Source organism: Oncorhynchus nerka, linkage group LG19 (assembly GCF_034236695.1).
Source record: "Oncorhynchus nerka isolate Pitt River linkage group LG19, Oner_Uvic_2.0, whole genome shotgun sequence".
Lineage (NCBI taxonomy): Eukaryota > Metazoa > Chordata > Actinopteri > Salmoniformes > Salmonidae > Oncorhynchus > Oncorhynchus nerka.
The window spans coordinates 35,968,765-35,993,501 of NC_088414.1; the positions used below are offsets into that span (position 1 = coordinate 35,968,765).

Consider the following 24,737-nt stretch of genomic DNA (forward strand, 5'->3'; position numbering starts at 1 on the left):
TATAGTGTAAAATAGTAAATAATGGCTACTTCTCTGAAAGTATTCAACTGTCAAGAGGACTAAAACAAGGCTGTCCACTATCGGCATATCTATTTATTATGGCAATCGAAATGTTTGTTATTAAAATCAGATCCAACAATACTATCAAGGTGCTAGAAATCCAGGGTTTGAAAACCGAGGTGTCAATTGTACGCTAATGATTACTGTTTTCTTTTAAATCCACAATCTAGATCCCTTCACCGCCTCATAGAGGATCTAGATCCTTTTTCTAACCCCTCTGGATTACAACCAAATTATGATAAATGTAATACTATATTACCTAGTGAATCACACACAAAACATTTTTTTACATGACCATATAGTTTACCAATAAAATGGTCTGATGGTGACGTGGACAAACTCGGTATTCATATCCTGAAAGAAAGAAATGATCTCACTACAATATGTTACTTGGACATTATTTCACATGATATGGGCCTGGTAAGAAAATACAGATTTACCCAACTCTGTGGATACACGTGGAGACTCCATCATTAACCAACCCTGTGATCTACTGTTGTAATCCCAGATTCTATATTTCAACAATGATGCTAAGTAAATTGGTATCTTATTGAGTAAGGCTTTATAAAGAGAAACAGAATAATGAAGTGACCTACGTGTTTTTAGCGAAGTCCAACCAACTTTAGGATGAAGGAAACAGTGGTGTCAAAACTGTCAGATGTTATAAAACTAAGTGTTCTGTGATAAATTGTGTCCAAAGGCTTCAAAACACTGGTAGCTGCATTCATGTATTTAATATCACCATAGTCTATAACAGGAATAAATGTAGACTGAATGATCTGTTTTCTAAAATGTAATGAAAGGTAAGCCCTATTCCTATAGAAGAAGCCCAACTTAATTCTTAATTTCTTCACTAACTCGTCAATATACTTTTTAAAAGACTTTTCATCAATGCAGAAAAAAATACCTGTCTATTTGTGGAAGAATCACCTTGATGAACTCTTTAGTCATGTCTCAGTTAACCTTGTTTATGGCCTTGTTGTTTATGGCCTTGTTGTTTATGGCCTTGTTGTTTATGGCCTTGTTGTTTATGGCCTTGTCTACATGTAGCGACATGTTCTTTTAATTATATGAGAAAAGAAGATTCAGTTTTATTTGAAAAGGCAAGCCACACAAAATCAAACAGGCCTATTCATATAATGAATATTAATTTGGAGTGCAGAAATGATTACATATTAAAGCATTAGACCTTTCACTAAAGGCTTTAGTCATACAAAAGTTATTCTTAAATCCAAACTGGTTCTCTAGCAGATCAGTAAGAATGTCTCCCATGTTCAAGAATAGCCTTTTGCTGTCCCCTGGGGGAGTAGAGTGTGGAGGTGTATGCTGTATAGTGTTTGTCTATGTCCCTACACTAACCTCGTCCCCATATCATAACATACTGACCTAAGATCCTTGCTCCACAGTTAGTGCCAAGGCCTGTAATCTCTCTCACAAGAATGGAACTCATCACTGCTACGGGGCTTTGGGAGAATCTTTGTCCTTACAGCTGGCTGCAGACAGCAGTAATGAAGAAATACAATTGAAAAAAGGTTTTACTCGTATTCTGCACTTCAAAACTGGAGAAGACTGGAAATCTAAATTGCATCAGGATTATGTGAATCGCTCTGAGTTCTTTTATAATGGAACATTCAGACTGGACAGAGTTATAGAAGAAGACAGTGGAGATTACCAATTGGAAATGCATAATTCAGAGGGAACACTGTTGCGCAAAGTCAACATGCTACTTGAGATACAAGGTACAGAATTGTTTTATTTTTTAGTTTGGACTAAATACTTCATGCATCCTTTTCTTGGTGAGGGGTATTTCTGAAAGGTCACCAGGATGTTAGTACCTCAATGGGTTTGTACTGTAGGACTTGGCAGCAGTAGTACAACACATAGAGAGTATATTGTTACCTCATACAGTACTTTAGATATAATGTTTTAATGAATCAGAGTTAGGGTATTTGAGTGACCTTTTGTGTTTGTGTCTGTCAGCCCTGGTGTCAGAGCCAGTGTTGTCTCACCTCTGTCTGCCTCATGGAGAAACCGTGGTCACATGCTCCTCAGAGGGAGATGGTCTTCAGTACAGCTGGACCCTGAATGGCCAGAATCTGACCAGGAGTGTAGCCTATGACCACTACCAGAACAGTGTCATCATACTGAAGAGTGATGTGACAGAAACCCTGACCTGTATGGTTCAGAATAAAGTTAGCAGCAGCAACTCCACTATTGATCTCTCCTTGGCCTGCCCAGGTAATCTCAGGACAGTTGACATCATTCCCACCTTTTGAATTAAGAGTACAACTCTGTTTCATTTACATGGTCAACAAGTGTTGTGTTCTGATGTTTTCTTTCTAGTTGTCTCTTCCCAGTTTCCTTCAGTAGCTGTGACAGTGTCTGTGGCTCTGACGGTTGGAACTCTCACACTTCTTGCACTGTTTCTTGGTATTAACCATCTATGCAAGAAACAAAGATCCAGATTTGATAATTCAGGTACAATTTTCTAGGCAATTTAGTTTCACGTCCAGAACGTTTTAAATGTTGAATAAACATGACATTTTGTTTAATGTCCAAATTGTACAATAGCTTTCTTTTCATATTTCAGAACGCTGTGACGAGGTTGCTGTTTACGCTGATGTGAAAATAAATCAAGCAAGGAAGCAGAGGCCCCCAGACACAGAGACGGTGGTGTATGGACAGATCAAAATGGCTGTAAACCCAGACGAGGCAGGAAGCCCATAGACTCAAGGGTAGACATTTTACCACATGTAGCTTTGTAAAGCAGTAAAAAGACAAGGGTTGAGTGAACATTATGTGGAAGCACTGATTGAGCAGATGAGACAGACCATCAAACTTAAAGACTAGTGTCAAATGAACACATCAAGATGACATCATGCATCATGTAAGGAATGCTAGGAAGATGCACTGCATGTAGTTTAGAGTTTGTTAACATGAATTACTGTCTCATTTTGTATTGTATATTGTACAATGGTATAACAATTTTAAAGTATTTTGTAACTTTTGTTTAAAACCATAATATCAATGTTTCTCTATTTCAATGTTAGTGAACAAGTGAACGAATGTGACCATTTCCTGTAAACTGAGCTGCAATATCATACTGTAAATGTAATGCTTTCTATCTTTTTAGGCATCCATGTTGTTGTACCAATGTCTATTTGAGATCAAATACTCATTTACAATGGTAATTTAATATATTGTTAATGAGGGGTTTTAAATTCATAAAGGCTTTGTACATATTTTACATTGTTTAAAGTATTCATGTGTGATTTCTTACATATATTGTTGCCGTGAAAACATGATATGGATAACAGAATAAAAGATAATGTAGTTGCATATAAAAAGAAAGGTTTTGTAAACTCATCTTTTTCACAGTGTACTTACCCTTGCATGCTTGGTTATGGAGGTGTGAAGACCCCTGGTGAGACATTAGAAAGCACTATCAATGTAAAATATTGGATTGTTAGAATGTGTAACTTCAAAGTTAAAATATTTAATTGAATTGTTCCTTTTGAATATAAACCAGAAAACCAGACTGCGGCAGCTTTCCAATCCTTGGGAATCTCAGACGATATGAAAGAGAGGTTGAATAGGCTGGTAATAGGGGTTGCGATAATGGCGGCGGATAGTTTCAGAAATAGAGGGTCCAGATTGTCAAGCCCAGCTGATTTGTACGGGTCCAAGTTTTGTAGCTCTTTCAGAACATCTGCTATCTGGATTGCGGTAAAGGAGAACTTGGAGAGGCTTGGGCAAGTAGCTGCGGGGGGGGGGGGGCTGTTGGCCGAGATTGGAGTAGCCAGGAGGAAGGCATGGCCAGCCGTTGAGAAATGCTTGTTGAAGTTTTCGATAATCATGGATTTATCGGTGGTGACCGTGTTACCTAGCCTCAGTGCAGTGGGCAGCTGGGAGGAGGTGCACTTGTTCTCCATGGACTTCACAGTGTCCCAGAACTTTCTGGAGTTAGAGCTACAGGATGCAAATTTCTGCCTGAAGAAGCTGGCCTTTGCTTTCCTGACTGACTGCGTGTATTGGTTCCTGACTTCCCTGAACAGTTGCATATCGCAGGGACTATTCGATGCTATTGCAGTCCGCCACAGGATGTTTTTGTGCTGGTCGAGGGCAGTCAGGTCTGGAGTGAACGAAGGGCTATATCTGTTCTTAGTTCTGCATTTTTTGAACGGAGCATGCTTATCTAAAATGGTGAGGAAGTTACTCTTAAAGAATGACCAGGCATCCTCAACAGACTGGATGAGGTCAATATCCTTCCAGGATACCCGGGCTAGGTCGATTAGAAAGGCCTGCTCACAGAAGTGTTTTAGGGAGCGTTTGACAGTGATGAGGGGTGGTCGTTTGACTGCGGATCCGTAGCGGATACAGGCAATGAGGCAGTGATCACTGAGATCCTGGTTGAAGACAGCGATGGTGTATTTGGAGGGCCAGTTGGTCAGGATGCCGTCTATGAGGGTGCCCTTGTTTACAGATTTAGGGTTGTACCTGGTGGGTTCCTTGATGATTTGTGTGAGATTGAGGGCATCTAGCTTAAATTGTAGGACTGCCGGGGTGTTAAGCATATCCCAGTTTAGGTCACCTAACAGAACAAACTCTGAAGCTAGATGGGGGCGATCAATTCACAAATGGTGTCCAGGACACAGCTGGGAGCTGAGGGGGGTCGGTATCAGGCGGCAACAGTGAGAGACTTATTTCTGGAGAGAGTCATTTTTAAAATTAGTAGTTCGAACTGTTTGGGTATGGACCTGGAAAGTATGACATTACTTTGCAGGCTATCTCTGCAGTAGACTGCAACTCCTCCCCCTTTGGAGAGAACATACAGTTCTATCTTGACGGAAAATGTTATAGTTGGGTATGGAAATCTCAGAATTTTTGGTGGCCTTCCTGAGCCAGGATTCAGACACGGCAAGGACATCAGGGTTAGCAGAGTGTGCTAAAGCAGTGAGTAAAACAAACTTAGGGAGGAGGCTTCTGATGTTGACATGCATGCAACCAAGGCTTTTTCGATCACAGAAGTCAACAAATGAGGGTGCCTGGGGACATGCAGGGCCTGGGTTTACCTCCACATCACCGGCGGAACAGAGGAGGAGTAGTATGAGGGTGCAGCTAAAGGCTATCAAAACTGGTCGCCTAGAGCGTTGGGGACAAAGAAAAAAGGAGCAGATTTCTGGGCATGGTAGAATATATTCAGGGCATAATGCGCAGACAGGGGTATGGTGGGGTGCGGGTACAGCGGAGGTAAGCCCAGGCACTGGGTGATGATAAGAGAGGTTTATCTCTGGACATGCTGGTTGTAATGGGTGAGGTCACTGCATGTGTGGGAGGTATCAGAGGTATGAAGAGTGGAACTAGGGGCTCCATTTTAAACTTAAACAATGAACTAACCTGAACAACAGTATACAAGGCATATTGACATTTGAGAGAGACATACAGCGAGGCATACAGTAATCACAGGTGTTGATTGGGAGAGCTAGCTAAAACAGTAGGTGAGACAACAACAGCTAATGAGCTAGCACAACAACAGCAGGTAAAATGGCGTTGACGAGACAGAGAGGGTCGGATTAACTACACACAGAGCCTGAGTGCGGCTGGGGCCGACAGATAAAACAAACAAACAGAATGGAGTACCGTGATTAATGGACAGTCGAACAATCATCAGCTATGTAGCCAAGTGATCACAGTGTCCAGGGGGCAGCGGTGGATGGGACAGGGAAGCTAGACTGGCGAGTATTATCCAGGCAACAAACAAAAAAACTGGCTGGCTGTGCAGAAGGTGAAAGCCGCTAGCAGTGGCTAACAATGACTAAATAGCTTGTAGCTGGTTAGCTTCTGGAGGTTCTTGAATGTGTTCTAAAAATTTTAAATAATAGTGATTCCGTATCACATTGGGTGAGGCAGGTTACCGGAAGGTATAATCTAATTAAAAATCGAAAAGAGATTGAAAGTAAATATGGGTCCAGTGAGTGGTGGCTGGGGACGCGGCGATTCAGACAGTTAGCAGGCCTGTGCTAACAAGCTAACAGTTAGTAGAGTGTGGTCACTGAGCAGAGGTCAAACTAACATCCCAAACTGTAGTTCAAACTATTTTCATGTTGTAAAGAAGAGGATTTATGATAGGCATGAGAAGAGCATAGCAGAGAGGAATGTGCACAGACAGAGCCCCCACAGACCACAGCAAGAACAAAATAAATAAAAAATTGATGCGAGCAATGAAGCAATCAAAGAAGTGACCTGTGACCTGCTGTGACTAATTCATTTCATTCTCAAAAAGTAGTGGACAATCATCATGAAATAATATGGCAGTAAATGCATACCAACAAGTTAAGTGGAATAAAATATGAAGTTTGCAAGCAGGCACAGTATACTTGTGGTTTTCTGTTCACACTAGGTATGCACTGCTTACAAAAGTGTCAAAGTCTGTCTGTCACCCTGACAAACACGCACATTGTCTTCTCTACAAGCCTGTCTTTCATTTGTAGAGTATCAGCACATTATGATCAGTTCACGACAATTCACTCAGTATTTATGGTAGTGCTCCTGTGAGACTTCTGCTAAATGTAACTTGCCTTGTGCAGCCAGAAGAGAAATGGATCCTGTGATTACTATAGTTCTGGTGGTGGCAGCAGCAGTAGCACAAGGTGAGACATGATATTACACAGAACAGAGGCCTAGCCAAGCCTTAATAGGACACTAACAACAATGATGCTAATATTTGAACATGTTCTGCTAATCAAATGTACATTTATTAGATAATATAGTTACCAAATGTACATGAAATGATAATCATCCGTTCATATGTATAAGAGTGTGTCCACTAATAACAAAATGTGAATATTTGGTATTGCATTAATGTTATATTTTACACCTTCAGACTTACATTAATGCATCACAGACATACACTTACACACTTGTTAAAAAACCGATTAACTAGCCTGCTATTATTGGTGTAATCGTAAGTCTAGGGGTCTTTGAAAATATATATAATAATTGATCAAGCCTACAAGCAATACAAGACTCTATTACAAGACTATACAAGACTATTATTATGGTAGGAGATTATAATATGGTTTTAAATACCTCAATGACCGTAAAGGAAATCACACTACAAACTATCACCCTCATGCATTTAAGGAAATGACGAATATCATGGATATATTGGAACTAGTGGATATATGGAGGCTTACCTATCCTGACCTAGTGAGATATACATAGTCTCAAGCAAGCTAGTCGTCTTGATTGCTTTCTTATTTAATTCTCGTTGTCACAAAAAGTTTAAAAAGTGTTGATAGGGGATAGAATGCAGTCGGACCATCAAATAATTGGCATACACATTACTCCTACAGAATTTCCACGTGGGCGAGGATATTGGAAATGTAATCCAAGCCTATTTGATGATAACTTGTTTTTAAAACTTCTTTGGGATCGGTGTCCCTTCCATAGGCTAATGCGATTAGCATGTGGTTTTAAGTAACAAGAACATTTCCCAGGACATAGACATATCTGATAATGTCAGAAAGCTTAAATTCTTGTTAACTTAACCGCACTGTCCAATTTACAGTAGCTATTACAGTGAAATAATTATATGTTATTGTTTGAGGAGAGTGCACAATTTGGAACATGAAAAGTTATTAATAAACAAATTAGGCACATTTGGGCAGTCATGATACAAACATTTTAACAGAAATGCAATGGTTCATTGGATCAGTCTAAAACTTTGCACATACACTGGCCAAAATCTAAATTGCACCTGGGCTGGAATAATACATTATGACCGTTCTCTTGCATTTCAAAGATGATGGTAGAAAAATATATACAAAAGAACAGTTGTTTTTTTATTTGTATTATCTTTTACCAGATCTATTGTGTTATATTCTCCAACATTCCTTTCACATTTCCACAAACTTAAAAGTGTTTCCTTTCAAATGGTACCAATAATATGCATATCCTTGCTTCTGGGCCTGAGTTAAAGGCAGTTAGATTAGGCTATGTCATTTTACGCGAAAATTGAAAAAAAGGGGAGGATCCTTAAGATCTCAGACAGAAGAATGAAGAACTGACTTTTTCTGACATAACATACTGTAGGTACAGCAGATCCCCTTATTGTATGGGGCACTTTTAAATGTGCCTTTAGGGGGCATGCAGTTACAATAATAATTTTTAAAACCAAAGCAATTTAGGTCAAAAGAGTTCGTATTAACAAAGTAAATAGAAGTACTAATTGTACAGATATATGGCAAACAAAAACTGACATAAGTTATAGGAAATACCTAAATAAATGGAGGAACCTATTCAAGAAAGACCAAGTGTAATATATTTAAAAAATGTATTGGGAAAAATGCACCAATTTTAAAAAAAAATATTCAACATAGAATTGCTAACAAAAATAATTTACATAAACTTGTTACAAATGACAGTGTCACCCATGATTCACCAAACAATAATTTGAAAGAGGAAGCAGAGTACTTTAAGCACGTCTTCATTTCAGTCTCCTCCATCTCTATTAACCAAATATATATATATTTTTTTTAAATGTCAAATTAACAGCTGTACAGAAAGACTAATGTGAAGGCCAAATTGGAGAGGAGGAACTTCTTGATGCAATTAAAGCCTTTAAATCTGGGAAAACTCCAGAGCTGGATGGAATACCAGTTGAGGTACATCAATCCTTTTTGATGTTCTCAGAGGATGTTTATTGCATGTTTTACAAACTCCTAGAAAAATGGTAGATTATCAGATAGTCAACAAGGACTGATTTAATTATTAATCTAACAGGACCCAAGTGGTAAATATAAAGATCCAGTCCATTTAATAACGTGGAGGCCCCTTACACTTCAGTGTTGTGATGCAAAAATGATATTAAAATGAATAGCGCATAGAATTTAAAAGGTATTGTCGGATATTATTCATCCATATCACACAGGATTTTAACATGGACGATACATTGGAGATAATATAAGACAAGTACTGGAAACATGTAACGGTATTCCTGTGGTGAAGTAGAGGCGGACCAAAACGCAGCGTGATTATATTGATTCATGTTTAATAAACAAAGATAAACACGAACACTACAAAACAATAAACGTGGAAAACCAAAAACAGCCCTATCTGGTGCAAACACAGAGACAGGAACAATCACCCACAAACACACAGTGAAACCCAGGCTACCTAAGTATGATTCTCAATCAGAGACAACTAATTACACCTGCCTCTGATTGAGAACCATACTAGGCCGAAACATAGAAATAGCCCAAAACATAGAAAAACAAACATAGACTGCCCACCCAACTCACGCCCTGACCATACTAAAATAAATACAAAACAAAGGAAATAAAGGTCAGAACGTGACAAAACAATAGAACACTATGAACAATCTAGGAAACCAGGCCTGTTATTCATAGCTGACATTGAAAAGGCTTTTGATAAAGTACGACTGCAATTTATATATAAAAGCCAGGAATATTTCCATTTTTGAGAATCTCTTATACAATGTGTTAAAGTTATGTATAGTGTAAAATAGTAAATAATGGCTACTTCTCTGAAAGTATTCAACTGTCAAGAGGACTAAAATAAGGCTGTCCACTATCGGCATTTATATTTATTATGGCAATCGAAATGTTTGTTATTAAAATCAGATCCAACAATACTATCAAGGTGCTAGAAATCCAGGGTTTGAAAACCCGAGGTGTCAACTGTACGCTAATGATTACTGTTTTCTTTTAAATCCACAATCTGGATCCCTCCACAGCCTCATAGAGGATCTAGATCCTTTTTCTAACCCCTCTGGATTACAACCAAATTATGATAAATGTACGATATTACCTAGTGAATCACAAAAAAACACATTCACATGACCATATAGTTTACCAATAAAATGGTCTGATGGTGACGTGAACATACTCGGTATTCATATCCTGAAAGAAAGAAATGATCTCACTACAATATGTTACTTGGACATTATTTCACATGATATGGGCCTGCTAAGAAAATACAGATTTACCCAACTCTGTGGATACACGTGGAGACTCCATCATTAACCAACCCTGTGATCTACTGTTGGAATCCCAGATTCTATATTTCAACAATGATGTTAAGTAAATTGGTATCTTATTGACTAAGGCTTTATAAAGAGAAAAAGCATAATGAAGTGACCTACGTGTTTTTAGCGAAGTCCAACCAACTTTATGATGAAGGAAACAGTGGTGTCAAAACTGTCAGATGTTATAAAACTAAGTGTTCTATGATAAATTGTGTCCAAGGGCTTCAAAACACTGGTAGCTGCATTCATGTATTTAATATCACCATAATCTATAACAGGAATAAATGTAGATGGAATGATCTGTTTTCTACAATTTAAAGAAAGGCAAGCCCTATTCCTATAGAAGAAGCCCAACTTAATTCTTAATTTCTTCACTAACTCGTCAATATGTTTTTTAAAAGACTTTTCATCAATGCAGAAATAAAAAACCTGTCTATTTGTGGAAGAATCACCTTGATGAACTCTTTAGTCATATCTCAGTTTACCTTGTTTATGGCCTTGTTGTTTATGGCCTTGTTGTTTATGGCCTTGTTGTTTATGGCCTTGTTTTTATGGCCTTGATTTTTATGGCCTTGTCTACACATAGCGACATATTCTTTTAATTATATGAGAAAAGAAGATTCAGTTTTATTTGAAATGGCAAGCCAGACAAAATAAAACAGGCCTATTCATATAATGAATATTAATTTGGAGTGCAGAAATGATTAAATATTAAAGCATTAGACCTTTCACTAAAGGCTTGAGTCATACAAAAGTTATTCTTAAATCCAAACTGGTTCTCTAGCAGATCAGTAAGAATGTCTCCCATGTTCAAGAATGGCCTTTTGCTGTCCCCTGGGGGAATAGAGTGTGGAGGTGTATGCTGTATAGTGTTTGTCTATGTCCCTACACTAACCTCGTCCCCATATCATAACATACTGACCTAAGATCCTTGCTCCACAGTTAATGCCATGGCCTGTAATCTCTCGCACAAGAATGGAACTCATCACTGCTACGGGGCTTTGGGAGAATCTTTGTCCTTACAGCTGGCTGCAGACAGCAGTAATGAAGAAATACAATTGAAAAAAGATTTTACTCGTATTCTGCACTTCAAAACTGGAGAAGCCTGGAAATCTAAATTGCATCAGGATTATGTGAATCGCTCTGAGTTCTTTTATAATGGAACATTCAGACTGGACAGAGTTATAGAAGAAGACAGTGGAGATTACCAATTGGAAATACATAATTCAGAGGGAATACTGTTGCGCAAAGTCAACATGCTACTTGAGATACAAGGTACAGAATTGTTTTCTTTTTTAGTTTGGACTAAATACTTCATGCATCCTTTTCTTGGTGAGGGGTATTTCTGAAAGGTCACCAGGATGTTAGTACCTCAATGGGTTTGTACTGTAGGACTTGGCAGCAGTAGTACAACACATAGAGAGTATATTGTTACCTCATACAGTACTTTAGATATAATGTTTTAATGAATCAGAGTTAGGGTATCTCTTGTGTTTGTGTCTGTCAGCCCCGGTGTCAGAGCCAGTGTTGTCTCACCTCTGTCTGCCTCATGGAGAAACCGTGGTCACATGCTCCTCAGAGGGAGATGGTCTTCAGTACAGCTGGACCCTGAATGGCCAGAATCTGACCAGGAGTGTAGCCTATGACCACTACCAGAACAGTGTCATCATACTGAAGAGTGACGTGACCGAAACCCTGACCTGTATGGTTCAGAATAAAGTTAGCAACAGCAACTCTACTATTCATCTACTGGCCTGCCCAGGTAATCTCAGGACAGTTGACATCATTCCCACCTTTTGAATTAAGAGTACAACTCTGTTTCATTTACATGGTCAACAAGTGTTGTGTTCTGATGTTTTCTTTCTAGTTGTCTCTTCCCAGTTTCCTTCAGTAGCTGTGACAGTGTCTGTGGCTCTGACGGTTGGAACTCTCACACTTCTTGCACTGTTTCTTGGTATTAACCATCTATGCAAGAAACAAAGATCCAGATTTGATCATTCAGGTACAATTTTCTAGGCAATTTAGTTTCAAGTCCAGAACGTTTTAAATGTTGAATAAACATGACATTTTGTTTAATGTCCAAATTGTACAATAGCTTTCTTTTCATATTTCAGAACGCTGTGACGAGGTTGCTGTTTACGCTGATGTGAAAATAAATCAAGCAAGGAAGCAGAGGCCCCCAGACACAGAGACGGTGGTGTATGGACAGATCAAAATGGCTGTAAACCCAGACGTGGCAGGAAGCCCATAGACTCAAGGGTAGACATTTTAACCACATGTAGCTTTGTAAAGCAGATATAAGACAAGGGTTGAGTGAACATTATGTGGATGCACTGATTGAGTAGATGAGACAGACCATCAAACTTAAAGACTCGTGTCAAATAAACACATCAAGATGACATCCTGCATCATGTAAGGAATGCTAGGAAGATGCACTGCATGTAGTTTAGAGTTTGTTAACATGAATTACTGTCTCATTTTGTATTGTATATTGTACAATGGTATAACAATTTTAAAGTATTTTGTAACTTTTCTTTAAAACCATAATATCAATGTTTCTCTATTTCAATGTTAGTGAACAAGTGAACGCATGTGACCATTTCCTGTAAACTGAGCTGCAATATCATACTGTAAATGTAATGCTTTCTTTCTTTTTAGGCATCCATGTTGTTGCACCAATGTCTATTTGAGATCAACTACTCATTTATAATGGTTATATAATATATTGTTAATGAGGGGTTTTAAATTCATAAAGGCTTTGTACATCTTTTACATTGTTTAAAGTATTCATGTGTGATTTCTTACATATATTGTTGCCGTGAAAACATGATATGGATAACAGAATAAAAGATAATGTAGTTGCATATAAAAAAAAGTTTTGTAAACTCATCTTTTTCACAGTGTACTTACCCTTGTATGCTTTGTTATGGAGGTGTGAAGACCCCTGGTGAGACATTAGAAAGCACTATCAATGTAAAATATTGGATTGTTAGAATGTGTAACTTCAAAGTGCACAATATTTAATTGAATCGTTCCTTTTGAATATAAACCAGACAATGTCTCCCTGTGAAAAGAGACTATTCTTGAAGTTATTGTGTACTGTATGACACAAACAGACCAACAGACAGTCAAAGAGAGACCATAAAAGTGAAATGATTGACCATAGAGTGTACTTACTTTGCATAAAAGTAATGTGACGTTTCATGCCCTTTTTGATGACATCATACAAACAATTTAAAGTCGTCCTAAGGAAACATAACTAGGAAGACACTGATGTTGTAGGAATAGTAACATTATGGGCATTCAGGTTAAAACGTGCTTATACTGTGAGTCTAATTATTGACCTTTCTGTTGTTGTCTGGAAGCTTTAAATGAAAGGTGTGTCAGCCAATATTGTATTGTGGTCACTGTGCGGAGGTCAAACTAACATCACAAACTGTAGTTCAAACTGCTTTCATATTGTAAAGAAGAGGATTTATGATAGGTATGAGAAGAGCATAGCGGAGAGGAATGTGCACAGGCAGCGCCCCACAGACCACAGCAAAAACAAAATAAATACAATCCCCTCCTGGGTAAAATTGATGCGAGCAATGAAGCAATCAAAGAAGTGACCTGTGACCTGCTGTGACTCATTCATTTCATTCTCGAAAAAGTCAACTATTTTTCCTCTACATTTAGACTTCGGTAAGTTAATTTTGTCAGTATTTGTGTGAATTAATCTTTTCTCCGTCAAATAAATCTGTGTAATAATAAAATGACTGAATGTGATGACCCACAACAGATGTTGATACTTGTGGAAGATGACTGTTTTTACTCAAGTCAGTACTGCTGACACTGACAGATGGTCCAAAAATCCCTTGTTCTCATCAAACTACATGGTAGTGAATAATACCTCACAATGTGTAATAAGTTACAACTTTTGTTCTTGAAACAGGTACTTGTGGTTGGGAGTTCACACCAAGTAACGTGTGACAAAGAAGTGTGACACGCCAAGAAGTTGTGCTGTCAACAAGCTTGTCTTTCATTTATAGTGCTTCTAAAAAGGCAATGTAAACATTTTATATGAATCCTGTTGCTTAACCCTTGCGTTGTCTTAAGGGTCAAAAATTACCCTCCACTATGTTTAACAGCAGAGAAAAAACCCCAAATGAGCTTTTTTCAACTTGAAATGTGATGATTTTTCCTGGAGTGACCCCAACATTAGAACAAGTTCAACATGGGCTTTGTTCATATTTCCATGAAAGCTGTACACCACCAGGGTTCAAAGATTGTATTAGCGCCATTTTTCACCTGGCAGTTATTAAATCATTTACACACCACAAAGACACACACACACACACACACACACACACACACACACACCACATTCTGTGTGCTGCTGATTGAACTCAGACAGAACTAAAACTGTATTGTGCATGTGCAGCATCTCCCCTCCACGACCCCATACATGACTCAAGTTCACAGACAAAATAAACATTTCTTGAAAGCATTGTTTACTAATGGGGAATGCAGTCAGAGGCTATAAAGGTGCTGCAGATGACAGTCCCCCCAGTTCTCTCTTTGCTGAAGCCATGAGTCCACATTTCAGTGCCCAACAGGTCGTAGATCAAATTTTTTCAGATGTCCAGGAGGAACAAGAGAACAATGATTTAAAAGAGGAGGAGGTATCTGAAGAAGAAGATGGGGAGGAATACAACCCAGAGCACGATGCATCATCGCTAATGCCCGAGATGGCATAGCAGTTCAGACGTCTTTTGTCCTCGTCTTGTCGTGTCGTGTATATATATATATATATTTACAACTTTTTTCACATACATTTTATTTTTATTTTCATTCAACTCATCTTCAATACACTCTCCTGCAACCTGCCTCACCAATTGATATGTATAAATACGTATTATTTACCTCAAATCTGCAATCATCCAAGAAGCTAGCCAGAAGCTAGCCAGAAACTCCAAGAAGCTAGCCAGAAGCTAGCCAGGAGCTAGCCAGAAGCTAATCAGAAGCTAGTTAGCTTCTTTACTGGCAACTCGTTAGTATTCAGCTAACCACGGTTTGTGGTCATCAGCTATCCTTTAACTCGAAAATCTATCGCCAGTTTTGTACGGCGCAGCGCGGCTCGGAACATACCGGACCGATTTTTCTCTCCATGTCCCTGGATTTCAACTGCTCTCTGGACATTCACTCCCGGATCTCACAGCTAGCTGGCTGCTATCCGTGTGTCTATCTGCTTTCGTCGATTCCGGAGCAAACATCAATTACTCCGGAGCTAGCCAGCTCCGTCAATCACTCCTGAGCTCCGTCAATCACTCCTGGGCTGCAGTCACCTATCCGGACCCGTTTTACTGCCTACGCGGAGCCCCACCGGGCCTTCACAACTGGACTGCCGACGTTATCTACCCGAAGGAGATCCGGCTGGCTCCTCCGTCGCGACGTTACCTGAACGCCCATCTGCGGCCTGCTAACCGTTAGCTGTCTTACCGGCTGCTCTCAGAATAGACAATCGGACAATTTATTTATTTTTATTATTATTATGTTTCTTCTTGGGCCTCTATAACTATATCTATTGTTTTTATTTTTTTGTTGTTGTGTGATTTGGACTAATCCCCTCTACAACACGGAACTCCACTAATCTACTGACGGAACGCAAGAGGTGGCTAACAACAGACCTCCATCCTATGCTAGCTTGCTACCGATGTCCTGGCTAGCTGTCTAAATCGCCGTGACCCCAAACCAACCTCTCCACTCCCTGGACCCTTTTGATCACTCGACTAAGGATGCCTCTCCTTAATGTCAATATGTCTTGTCCATTGCTGTTCTGGTTAGTGTTTATTGGCTTATTTCACTGTAGAGCCTCTATTCCTGCTCACTATACCTTATCCAACTTATTAGTTCCACCACCCACACATGCAATGACATCTCCTGGTTTCAATGATGTTTCTAGAGACAATATCTCTCTCTTCATCACTCAATACCTAGGTTTACCTCCACTGTATTCACATCCTACCATACCTTTGTCTGTACATTATACCTTGATGCTATTTTATCGCCCCCAGAAACCTCCTTTTACTCTCTGTTCCAGACGTTCTAGACGACCAATTCTTATTGCTTTTAGCCGTACCCTTATTCTTCTCCTCCTATGTTCCTCTGGCGATGTAGAGGTGAATCCAGGCCCTGCAGTGCCTAGCTCTACTCCTATTCCCCAGGCGCTCTCTTTTGATGACTTCTGTAACCGTAATAGCCTTGGTTTCATGCATGTTAACATTAGAAGCCTCCTCCCTAAGTTTGTTCTTTTCACTGCTTTAGCACACTCTGCCAACCCGGATGTTCTAGCTGTGTCTGAATCCTGGCTTAGGAAGACCACCAAAAATTCAGAAATTTTAATTCCAAACTACAACATTTTCAGACAAGATAGAACTGCCAAAGGGGGCGGTGTTGCAATCTACTGCAAAGATAGCCTGCAGAGTTCTGTCCTACTATCCAGGTCTGTACCCAAACAATTTGAACTTCTACTTTTAAAAATCCACCTCTCTAAAAACAAGTCTCTCACCGTTGCCGCCTGCTATAGACCACCCTCTGCCCCCAGCTGTGCTCTGGACACCATATGTGAACTGATTGCCCCCATCTATCTTCAGAGCTCGTGCTGCTAGGCGACCTAAACTGGAACATGCTTAACACCCCAGCCATCCTACAATCTAAACTTGATGCCCTCAATCTCACACAAATTATCAATGAACCTACCAGGTACCCCCCCTTAAACACGGGCACCCTCATAGATATCATCCTAACCAACTTCCCCTCTAAATACACCTCTGCTGTCTTCAACCAAGATCTCAGCGATCACTGCCTCATTGCCTGCATCCGTAATGGGTCAGCGGTCAAACGACCTCCACTCATCACTGTAAAACGCTCCCTGAAACACTTCAGCGAGCAGGCCTTTCTAATCGACCTGGCCGGGGTGTCCTGGAAGGATATTGATCTCATCCCGTCAGTAGAGGATGCCTGGATATTTTTTTAAATGCCTTCCTAACAATCATAAATAAACATGCCCCATTCAAGAAATTTAGAACCAGGAACAGATATAGCCCTTGGTTCTCCCCAGACCTGACTGCCCTTAACCAACACAAAAACATCCTATGGCGTTCTGCATTAGCACCGAACAGCCCCCGTGATATGCAGCTGTTCAGGGAAGCTAGAAACCGTTATACACAGGCAGTTAGAAAAGCCAAGGCTAGCTTTTTCAAGCAGAAATTTGCTTCCTGCAACACTAACTCTAAAAAGTTCTGGGACACTGTAAAGTCCATGGAGAATAAGAACACCTCCTCCCAGCTGCCCACTGCACTGAAGATAGGAAACACTGTCACCACTGATAAATCCACCATAATTGAGAATTTCAATAAGCATTTTTCTACGGCTGGCCATGCTTTCCACCTGGAAACTCCTACCCCGGTCAACAGCACTGCACCCCCAACAGCAACTCGCCCAAGCCTTCCCCATTTCTCCTTCTCCCAAATCCATTCAGCTGAAGTTCTGAAAGAGCTGAAAAATCTGGACCCCTACAAATCAGCCGGGCTAGACAATCTGGACCCTTTCTTTCTAAAATTATCTGCCGAAATTGTTGCCACCCCTATTACTAGCCTGTTCAACCTCTCTTTTGTGTCATCTGAGATTCCCAAAGATTGGAAAGCAGCTGCGGTCATCCCCCTCTTCAAAGGGGGGGACACTCTTGACCCAAACTGCTACAGACCTATATCTATCCTACCATGCCTTTCTAAGGTCTTCGAAAGCCAAGTCAACAAACAGATTACCGACCATTTCGAATCTCACCATACCTTCTCTGCTATGCAATCTGGTTTCAGAGCTGGTCATGGGTGCACCTCAGCCACGCTCAAGGTCCTAAACAATATCTTAACCGCCATCGATAAGAAACATTACTGTGCAGCCGTATTCATTGATCTGGCCAAGGCTTTCGACTCTGTCAACCACCACATCCTCATCGGCAGACTCGACAGCCTTGGTTTCTCAAATGATTGCCTCGCCTGGTTCACCAACTACTTCTCTGATAGAGTTCAGTGTGTCAAATCGGAGGGTCTGCTGTCCGGACCTCTGGCAGTCTCTATGGGGGTGCCACAGGGTTCAATTCTTGGACCGACTCTCTTCTCTGTATACATCAATGAGGTCGCTCTTGCTGCTGGTGAGTCTCTGATCCACCTCTACGCAGACGACACCATTCTGTATACTTCCGGCCCTTCTTTGGACACTGTGTTAACAACCCTCCAGGCAAGCTTCAATGCCATACAACTCTCCTTCCGTGGCCTCCAATTGCTCTTAAATACAAGTAAAACTAAATGCATGCTCTTCAACCGATCGCTACCTGCACCTACCCGCCTGTCCAACATCACTACTCTGGACGGCTCTGACTTAGAATACGTGGACAACTACAAATACTTAGGTGTCTGGTTAGACTGTAAACTCTCCTTCCAGACCCATATCAAACATCTCCAATCCAAAGTTAAATCTAGAATTGGCTTCCTATTTCGCAACAAAGCATCCTTCACTCATGCTGCCAAACATACCCTTGTAAAATTGACCATCCTACCAATCCTCGACTTTGGCGATGTCATTTACAAAATAGCCTCCAATACCCTACTCAACAAATTGGATGCAGTCTATCACAGTGCAATCCGTTTTGTCACCAAAGCCCCATATACTACCCACCATTGCAACCTGTACGCTCTCGTTGGCTGGCCCTCGCTTCATACTCGTCGCCAAACCCACTGGCTCCATGTCATCTACAAGACCCTGCTAGGTAAAGTCCCCCTTATCTCAGCTCGCTGGTCACCATAGCATCTCCCACCTGTAGCACACGCTCCAGCAGGTATATCTCTCTAGTCACCCCCAAAACCAATTCTTTCTTTGGCCGCCTCTCCTTCCAGTTCTCTGCTGCCAATGACTGGAACGAACTACAAAAATCTCTTAAATTGGAAACACTTATCTCCCTCACTATCTTTAAGCACCAACTGTCAGAGCATCTTACAGATTACTGCACCTGTACATAGCCCACCTATAATTTAGCCCAAACAACTACCTCTTTCCCAACTGTATTTAATTTATTTATTTATTTTGCTCCTTTGCACCCCATTATTTTTATTTCTACTTTGCACATTCTTCAATTGCAAAACTACCATTCCAGTGTTTTACTTGCTATATTGTATTTACTTTGCCACCATGGCCTTTTTGCCTTTACCTCCCTTCTCACCTAATTTGCTCACATTGTATATAGACTTGTTTTTTTTTACTGTATTATTGACTGTATGTTTGTTTTACTCCATGTGTAACTCTGTGTCGTTGTATGTGTCGAACTGCTTTGCTTTATCTTGGCCAGGTCGCAATTGTAAATGAGAACTTGTTCTCAACTTGCTTACCTGGTTAAATAAAGGTGAAATAAAATATTTAAAAAATCTTCAGATGAAGAAGAAATCCCCCAGCTCTGAAAGAGAGAAATTATTGTCAAAGAACAGCAACATAACATGGTCCTTGTCACCAGATGACAACCAGGGCAGGATGGCAGCACAACATGTCATAAGGATGACCCCAGGGCCCACAAGACATGCAGTTGCCCATTCCCAGGACATCGTGTTACGGTTTTCTTCTGGTGAAAGAGAGGAGGACCAAAATGCAGCGTGGTTATCTTTATACATCTTTAATGAAAGATGAAAAATGAACAATATACAAAAACAAGAAACGTGAAAAACCGACAACAGTCCTAACTGGTGCAAAACACAGAGACAGGAACAATCACCCACGAAATATCCAAAGAATATTGCTGCCTAAATATGGTTCCCAATCAGAGACAACGATAAACACCTGCCTCTGATTGAGAACCACTCTAGGCAACCATAGACTTACCTAGAATATTTCACTAAACACAATCCCATAACCTACAAAAAAACCCTAGACAAAACACACCACATAAATCACCCATGTCACACCCTGGCCTGACCAAAATAATCAAGAAAACACAAAATACTAGGGCCAGGGCATGACACATCGCCTCAACATTCTACATGTTCATCACACCAGCCATTGAAAAAATCATCCTGGAGATGACAAATTTGGAGGGTTTCCGTAAATATGGAGACAACTGGAAAAGGATGGATGAGATTGACCTGCATGCCTACATTTGGCTGCTATTCTTAGCAGGTGTGTATGGGTCCCACGGCGAGGCTACATGTAGTCTCTGGGATGCAGAGAGTGGAAGGGCGATTTTCCATGCCACGATGCCACTGAAAGTCTTTCACACTTTCTCAAGAATGCTACGATTTTATAACCGTGAGTCAAGACCTGCAAGACGTGTGAGAGACAAACTGGCGGCCATAAAAGAGGTCTGGGAGAAGTGAGTGGAGCGTCTGCCATACCTCTACAACCCTGGGCCTGAAGTAACAGTGGATGAGCACCTGATTTCATTCAGAGGTACATTTTTATTTTCATATCTGTTATTTTAAGTGATTTTCACTGTTCATTTTTATTATGTTCTGCTGTAATGTGATTGTTTTCTGTGACACTGATACTAATTACTGATAGTAATCTTTTCTGTCAAAAGATCGCTGTCTTTTCCGGCAGTATACCCCCAGCAAGCCAGCAAGTATGGCATCAAGATAATGTCGGTTTATCAGTGTTTATCAGTGTCAAAGTAGCCTATTAAAAAAGATTCTGCCAACGTCTCCAGTCATGTAAAATGAAGTTGAATTGCCATACGCTACTAGAAATCTTCCCATGTGTGCAAGTAAAGGCCTTTCCTCTACCGCTCCATGCCATTACGCAAATGAAATGATATGCATGCAATGCTTTATAATAAAGGTGCAATTTATTTTTCATGCGTTATGGTACCTCGGAGCTCCCCAGGTCACTGCCCTCTCTTGCTAAATTTGTTCCGGCAGCATCTGCTTTACAAATTAAGCAATAAACAAAGGTAATCTAGATTCTAGCTACCCACCATATTATTCACGCAAGCCACTAGCCAGCCAGCAAACCAGTCATATATCACGAGTTAGAAGATTTTGGCTATTAGGCTATATTCTGACATTATTATTTAAGGGCATTGAAGACACATCACAATCAGTAAAACAAATATATAGAGCTAGTTAACCAGCAGTTTTACATACATTTTCAACATCAATGATCAGCTAATGGTCTACCCTCTTTCCCTGATGTCAATCATGTCTTTAGGAGGCACTGTAACTAGCTTGCTTACAATTTATGATGACTGTGTGTGTTGTTGCAGAAATACATCTAAAATGTAAACATTTCGCTACAGAGGCAGGGGGGGTTTGAGCTCCTGTTCCCTGACAGGTATGGACACAGCCCTGCAGAGAGACAACAGTTCAGAAGAGCTCTGCATCACCTAAACTCATTTCTTTCCAAAAGGACAATCATGCCTCTGGACTTCCCTACTGGTGTTAAGTGTGTCTTTGACTACATAAGTGGACTTGTAACCGGTTAGGGTTCAGTTGATGTATATTTAATCTGTACATGTCATAGGACCTTATTACTAAGGTACATGCTTATACATACTTATTTCACTGTATATACTGTATGCTAGGAATTCATGACTGGGTACTAGCCATTTTACTTACTCCTGTTTATCTGGTCTTCATGACATCGTTTGTGTGTGTTTTAGCTATTCAGGCCATGAAGTAAAATCTCTCCCCATTAGTTACTCTGGGTCAAGATGGCTGCCAGTCAGTCATTGTTCACCGTCACCCAAAATGGCCAGCCTATGACATCATCACGTCCCGGTCACTTGCTAGCCACATCCGCTTGTTTACATCTTAGCATTATAGTATGCTACCACTAACCCTTAGTCCATTAGCGGCTAACTGTAATGCACATGGGGTTTACACAGCTCTCCGTACTGGCCTAAAGCCTGAGGCCTACTAACCCTGGCCTGCTATCCTAGCGTTCTAGCCCCTATTGTTTATCATATTTTATACTACCCACAGCCTGTTGCCTGCTAACCTAGCATGGTAGCCTTAATTGCTTAAACGGCCTGCTACTACTAGCACATGGCCTAGCTTAGCATGCTAGCCCACTTTCATGTATATACTGTTCTGTGTGTGATATTTTTGTCCATTGATACTAGCATCCATGTATGTTTAGGGATGGGGTGTTCAAAAATAGGGGAGGGTTGTCCAACTTTTTTTTTTTGCTTGGAGGAGGGTTGTGTGGTTTTGGGGGGGGCATAGGGGAGGGTAGTGCGTTTTTTCCCTGGTTTTACATTCACTATTTTGCAAGTTTTACTATATAATTTATTCAATCCATGCAAGAATTAATCATCTGCTCACATGTTCCTGTCAACAGAGACTCTACTTGAGCATACAGTATACTTACTTTGCATAAAACTAATGTGACGTTTCATGCCCTTTTTGATGACATCATACAAACAAACATTTAAAGTCGTCCTAAGGAAACATAACTAGGAAGACACTGATGTTGTAGGAATAGTAAAAAATGTTTGGGTCAAAAACCTCCCACGTAGGGTTATCCAAAAAGGATTTCAAAACAAATGTAGCAATTTTGAACTACCACTAATACACAAGAGCCAGCAAATAGCAAACACTAATGCAACATCAGCTATTCCCAGCAGTGACGCTCAACACTGAACTAGACCACTACAATATTTTGCACGAGCGGCATGGGTGTCAGTGAAGACAAATCCCGGATGAGCCACCACTTATGTTACAAATCCTTTTGGCCCTGCAGTCTAGGGGGGGATGAAAACGAGACCCGTAACATATCTCATACAAATCATAATAGTGAAAAGGAACAGTGAGAACTAATACCCACAAACAACTTAAATTTACCGTCAAACACTTGTGGTTTATTTTAAACACACGGTAATGGGGTGTGGGAAAAGGGGGCTGAGCTGGACCCAAGGAAAGAAATAATAAATATCCAAAAACCCAGAAGCTAGTCTTACCTGCCTCAAGCACAGCTAGCTAACTAACCAATAAAATATAGTGGGTGGTCCACCCAGTTCTAACTAGGGTACTTAGACAAACTATTCCTACGGGTAATGTATGCCCATGGGCGACTTGGCTTTGTACCCCCTTTTCCCACCAACAAACAAACAGTCATGAACCACAACAATACATACTCACATAATTACGGAAAGTGAGAAGTAGGCACCAAAACAAAAGAGAGATAGCTCCTTACAAAGAGGGGGGGGGGAGTGAGAGAGAAGAGAAGAGAGCAAGAGAGTGAGAGAGAAAAGAGAAAGGACACTTTGGGAAAACTACTGACTGGGTTTTTAAATCAAGGGAAAAGGGATGTGATTGGGTAAGGGAAAAGGAGCAGGTTTCTTTAGGGGCGAGTGATTGGCAACTGATTGGCGACACCTGTGACTAGGGCAGAAGGAGAGAAAACAAATACACACACAGGATACTTGTATCTGTAACACTAGCACAGACTGGAATATGTTCCGGGATTCCTCCGATGGCATTGAGGAGTACACCACATGAGTCATTGGCGTTATCAATAAATGCGTCGATGACATCCGTACTGAGCTAAAGGCTAAAGCTGCCGCTTTCAAGGAGCGGAACTCTAACCCGGAAGCTTATAAGAAATTCCACTACGCCCTCCGACGAACCAGTAAACAGGAAAAGCTTCAATACAGGACTAAGATCGAATCTTACTGCACAGACTCTGACGTTTGTCGGATGTGGCTGGGCTTGCAAACCATTACAGTCTACAAAGAGAAGCACAGCCGTGAGCTGCCCAGTGACACAAGCCTACCAGACGAGCTAAACTACTTCCATGCTCGCTTCGAGGCAAATAACACTGAAACATGCATGAGAGCACCAGCTATTCCCGGAAGACTGTGTGTGTAACGGATGTGAAACGGCTAGCTTAGTTAGCGGTGCGCGCTAAATAGCATTTCAATCGGTGACGTCACTTGCTCTTGAAGTAGTAGTTCCCCTTGCTCAGGCTTTTGTGGAGCGATGGGTAACGATGCTTCGTGGGTGACTGTTGTTGATGTGTGCAGAGGGTCCCTGGTTGACGCCCGGGTATGGGCGAGGGGACGGTCTAAAGTTATACTGTTACATGTGATCACGCTCTCCGGAGCCGATGTGAGTGAGACCGTTAAACAGGTCAACAATCATAAAGTCGCAGGGCCAGACAGATTACCAGGACGTGTACTCAAAGCATGCGCTGACCAACTGGTAAGTGACTTCACTGACATTTTCAACCTCTCCCTGTCGGAGTCTGTAATACCAACACGATTAAAACACACCACCATGGTGCCTGTGCCCAAGAACACTTAGGTAACCTGCCTAAATGACTACCGACCTGGTCAAGAACTACAGGAAACGTATGATCTCTGTATTTGCAAACAAAGGTTTATATACCAAATATTAAGTTCTGCTTTTCTGATGTATCAAATACTTATTGCATGCAATAAAATGCTAATTAATTCCTTAAAAATCATACAATGTGATTTTCTAGATTTTTGTTTTAGATTCCGTCTCTCACAGTTGAAGTGTACCCATGATAAAAATTACAGACCTTTACGTGCTTTGTAAGTAGGAAAACCTGCAAAATCGGCAGTGTATCAAATACTTGTTCTCCC

General features: G+C 40.6%; 1 protein-coding gene and 1 long non-coding RNA gene across 2 annotated transcripts; both read left to right on the forward strand.

Moving 5' to 3' along the window:
• Positions 1 to 1,059: 1,059 nt before the first annotated feature.
• LOC135562361 (uncharacterized) lies at positions 1,060 to 3,390 on the forward strand. The gene is made up of 3 exons (XR_010459874.1): positions 1,060 to 2,298; positions 2,404 to 2,538; positions 2,651 to 3,390. It is a non-coding gene; the product is annotated as an uncharacterized LOC135562361 (long non-coding RNA).
• A 7,632-nt stretch (positions 3,391 to 11,022) lies between these two features.
• Positions 11,023 to 13,026, forward strand: LOC135562362 (SLAM family member 7-like). The gene is made up of 4 exons (XM_065004578.1): positions 11,023 to 11,383; positions 11,616 to 11,870; positions 11,976 to 12,110; positions 12,223 to 13,026. Exons 1-4 carry the CDS (start codon positions 11,059 to 11,061, stop codon positions 12,357 to 12,359), a joined length of 852 nt encoding a protein of 283 aa, XP_064860650.1. The 5' UTR covers positions 11,023 to 11,058; the 3' UTR covers positions 12,360 to 13,026.
• The last annotated feature ends 11,711 nt before the right edge of the window (positions 13,027 to 24,737 follow it).

What these genes read in the sequence shown, in the direction of transcription:
- LOC135562362 (XM_065004578.1), top strand. Translation starts at nt 11,059, where the DNA reads ATGGCCTGTAATCTCTCGCACAAGAATGGAACTCATCACTGCTACGGG. An exon ending in TCATCTACTGGCCTGCCCAG is followed by an intron (nt 11,871 to 11,975) that starts GTAATCTCAGGA and finishes TTTTCTTTCTAG; the next exon opens with TTGTCTCTTCCCAGTTTCCT. An exon ending in ATCCAGATTTGATCATTCAG is followed by an intron (nt 12,111 to 12,222) that starts GTACAATTTTCT and finishes TTCATATTTCAG; the next exon opens with AACGCTGTGACGAGGTTGCT.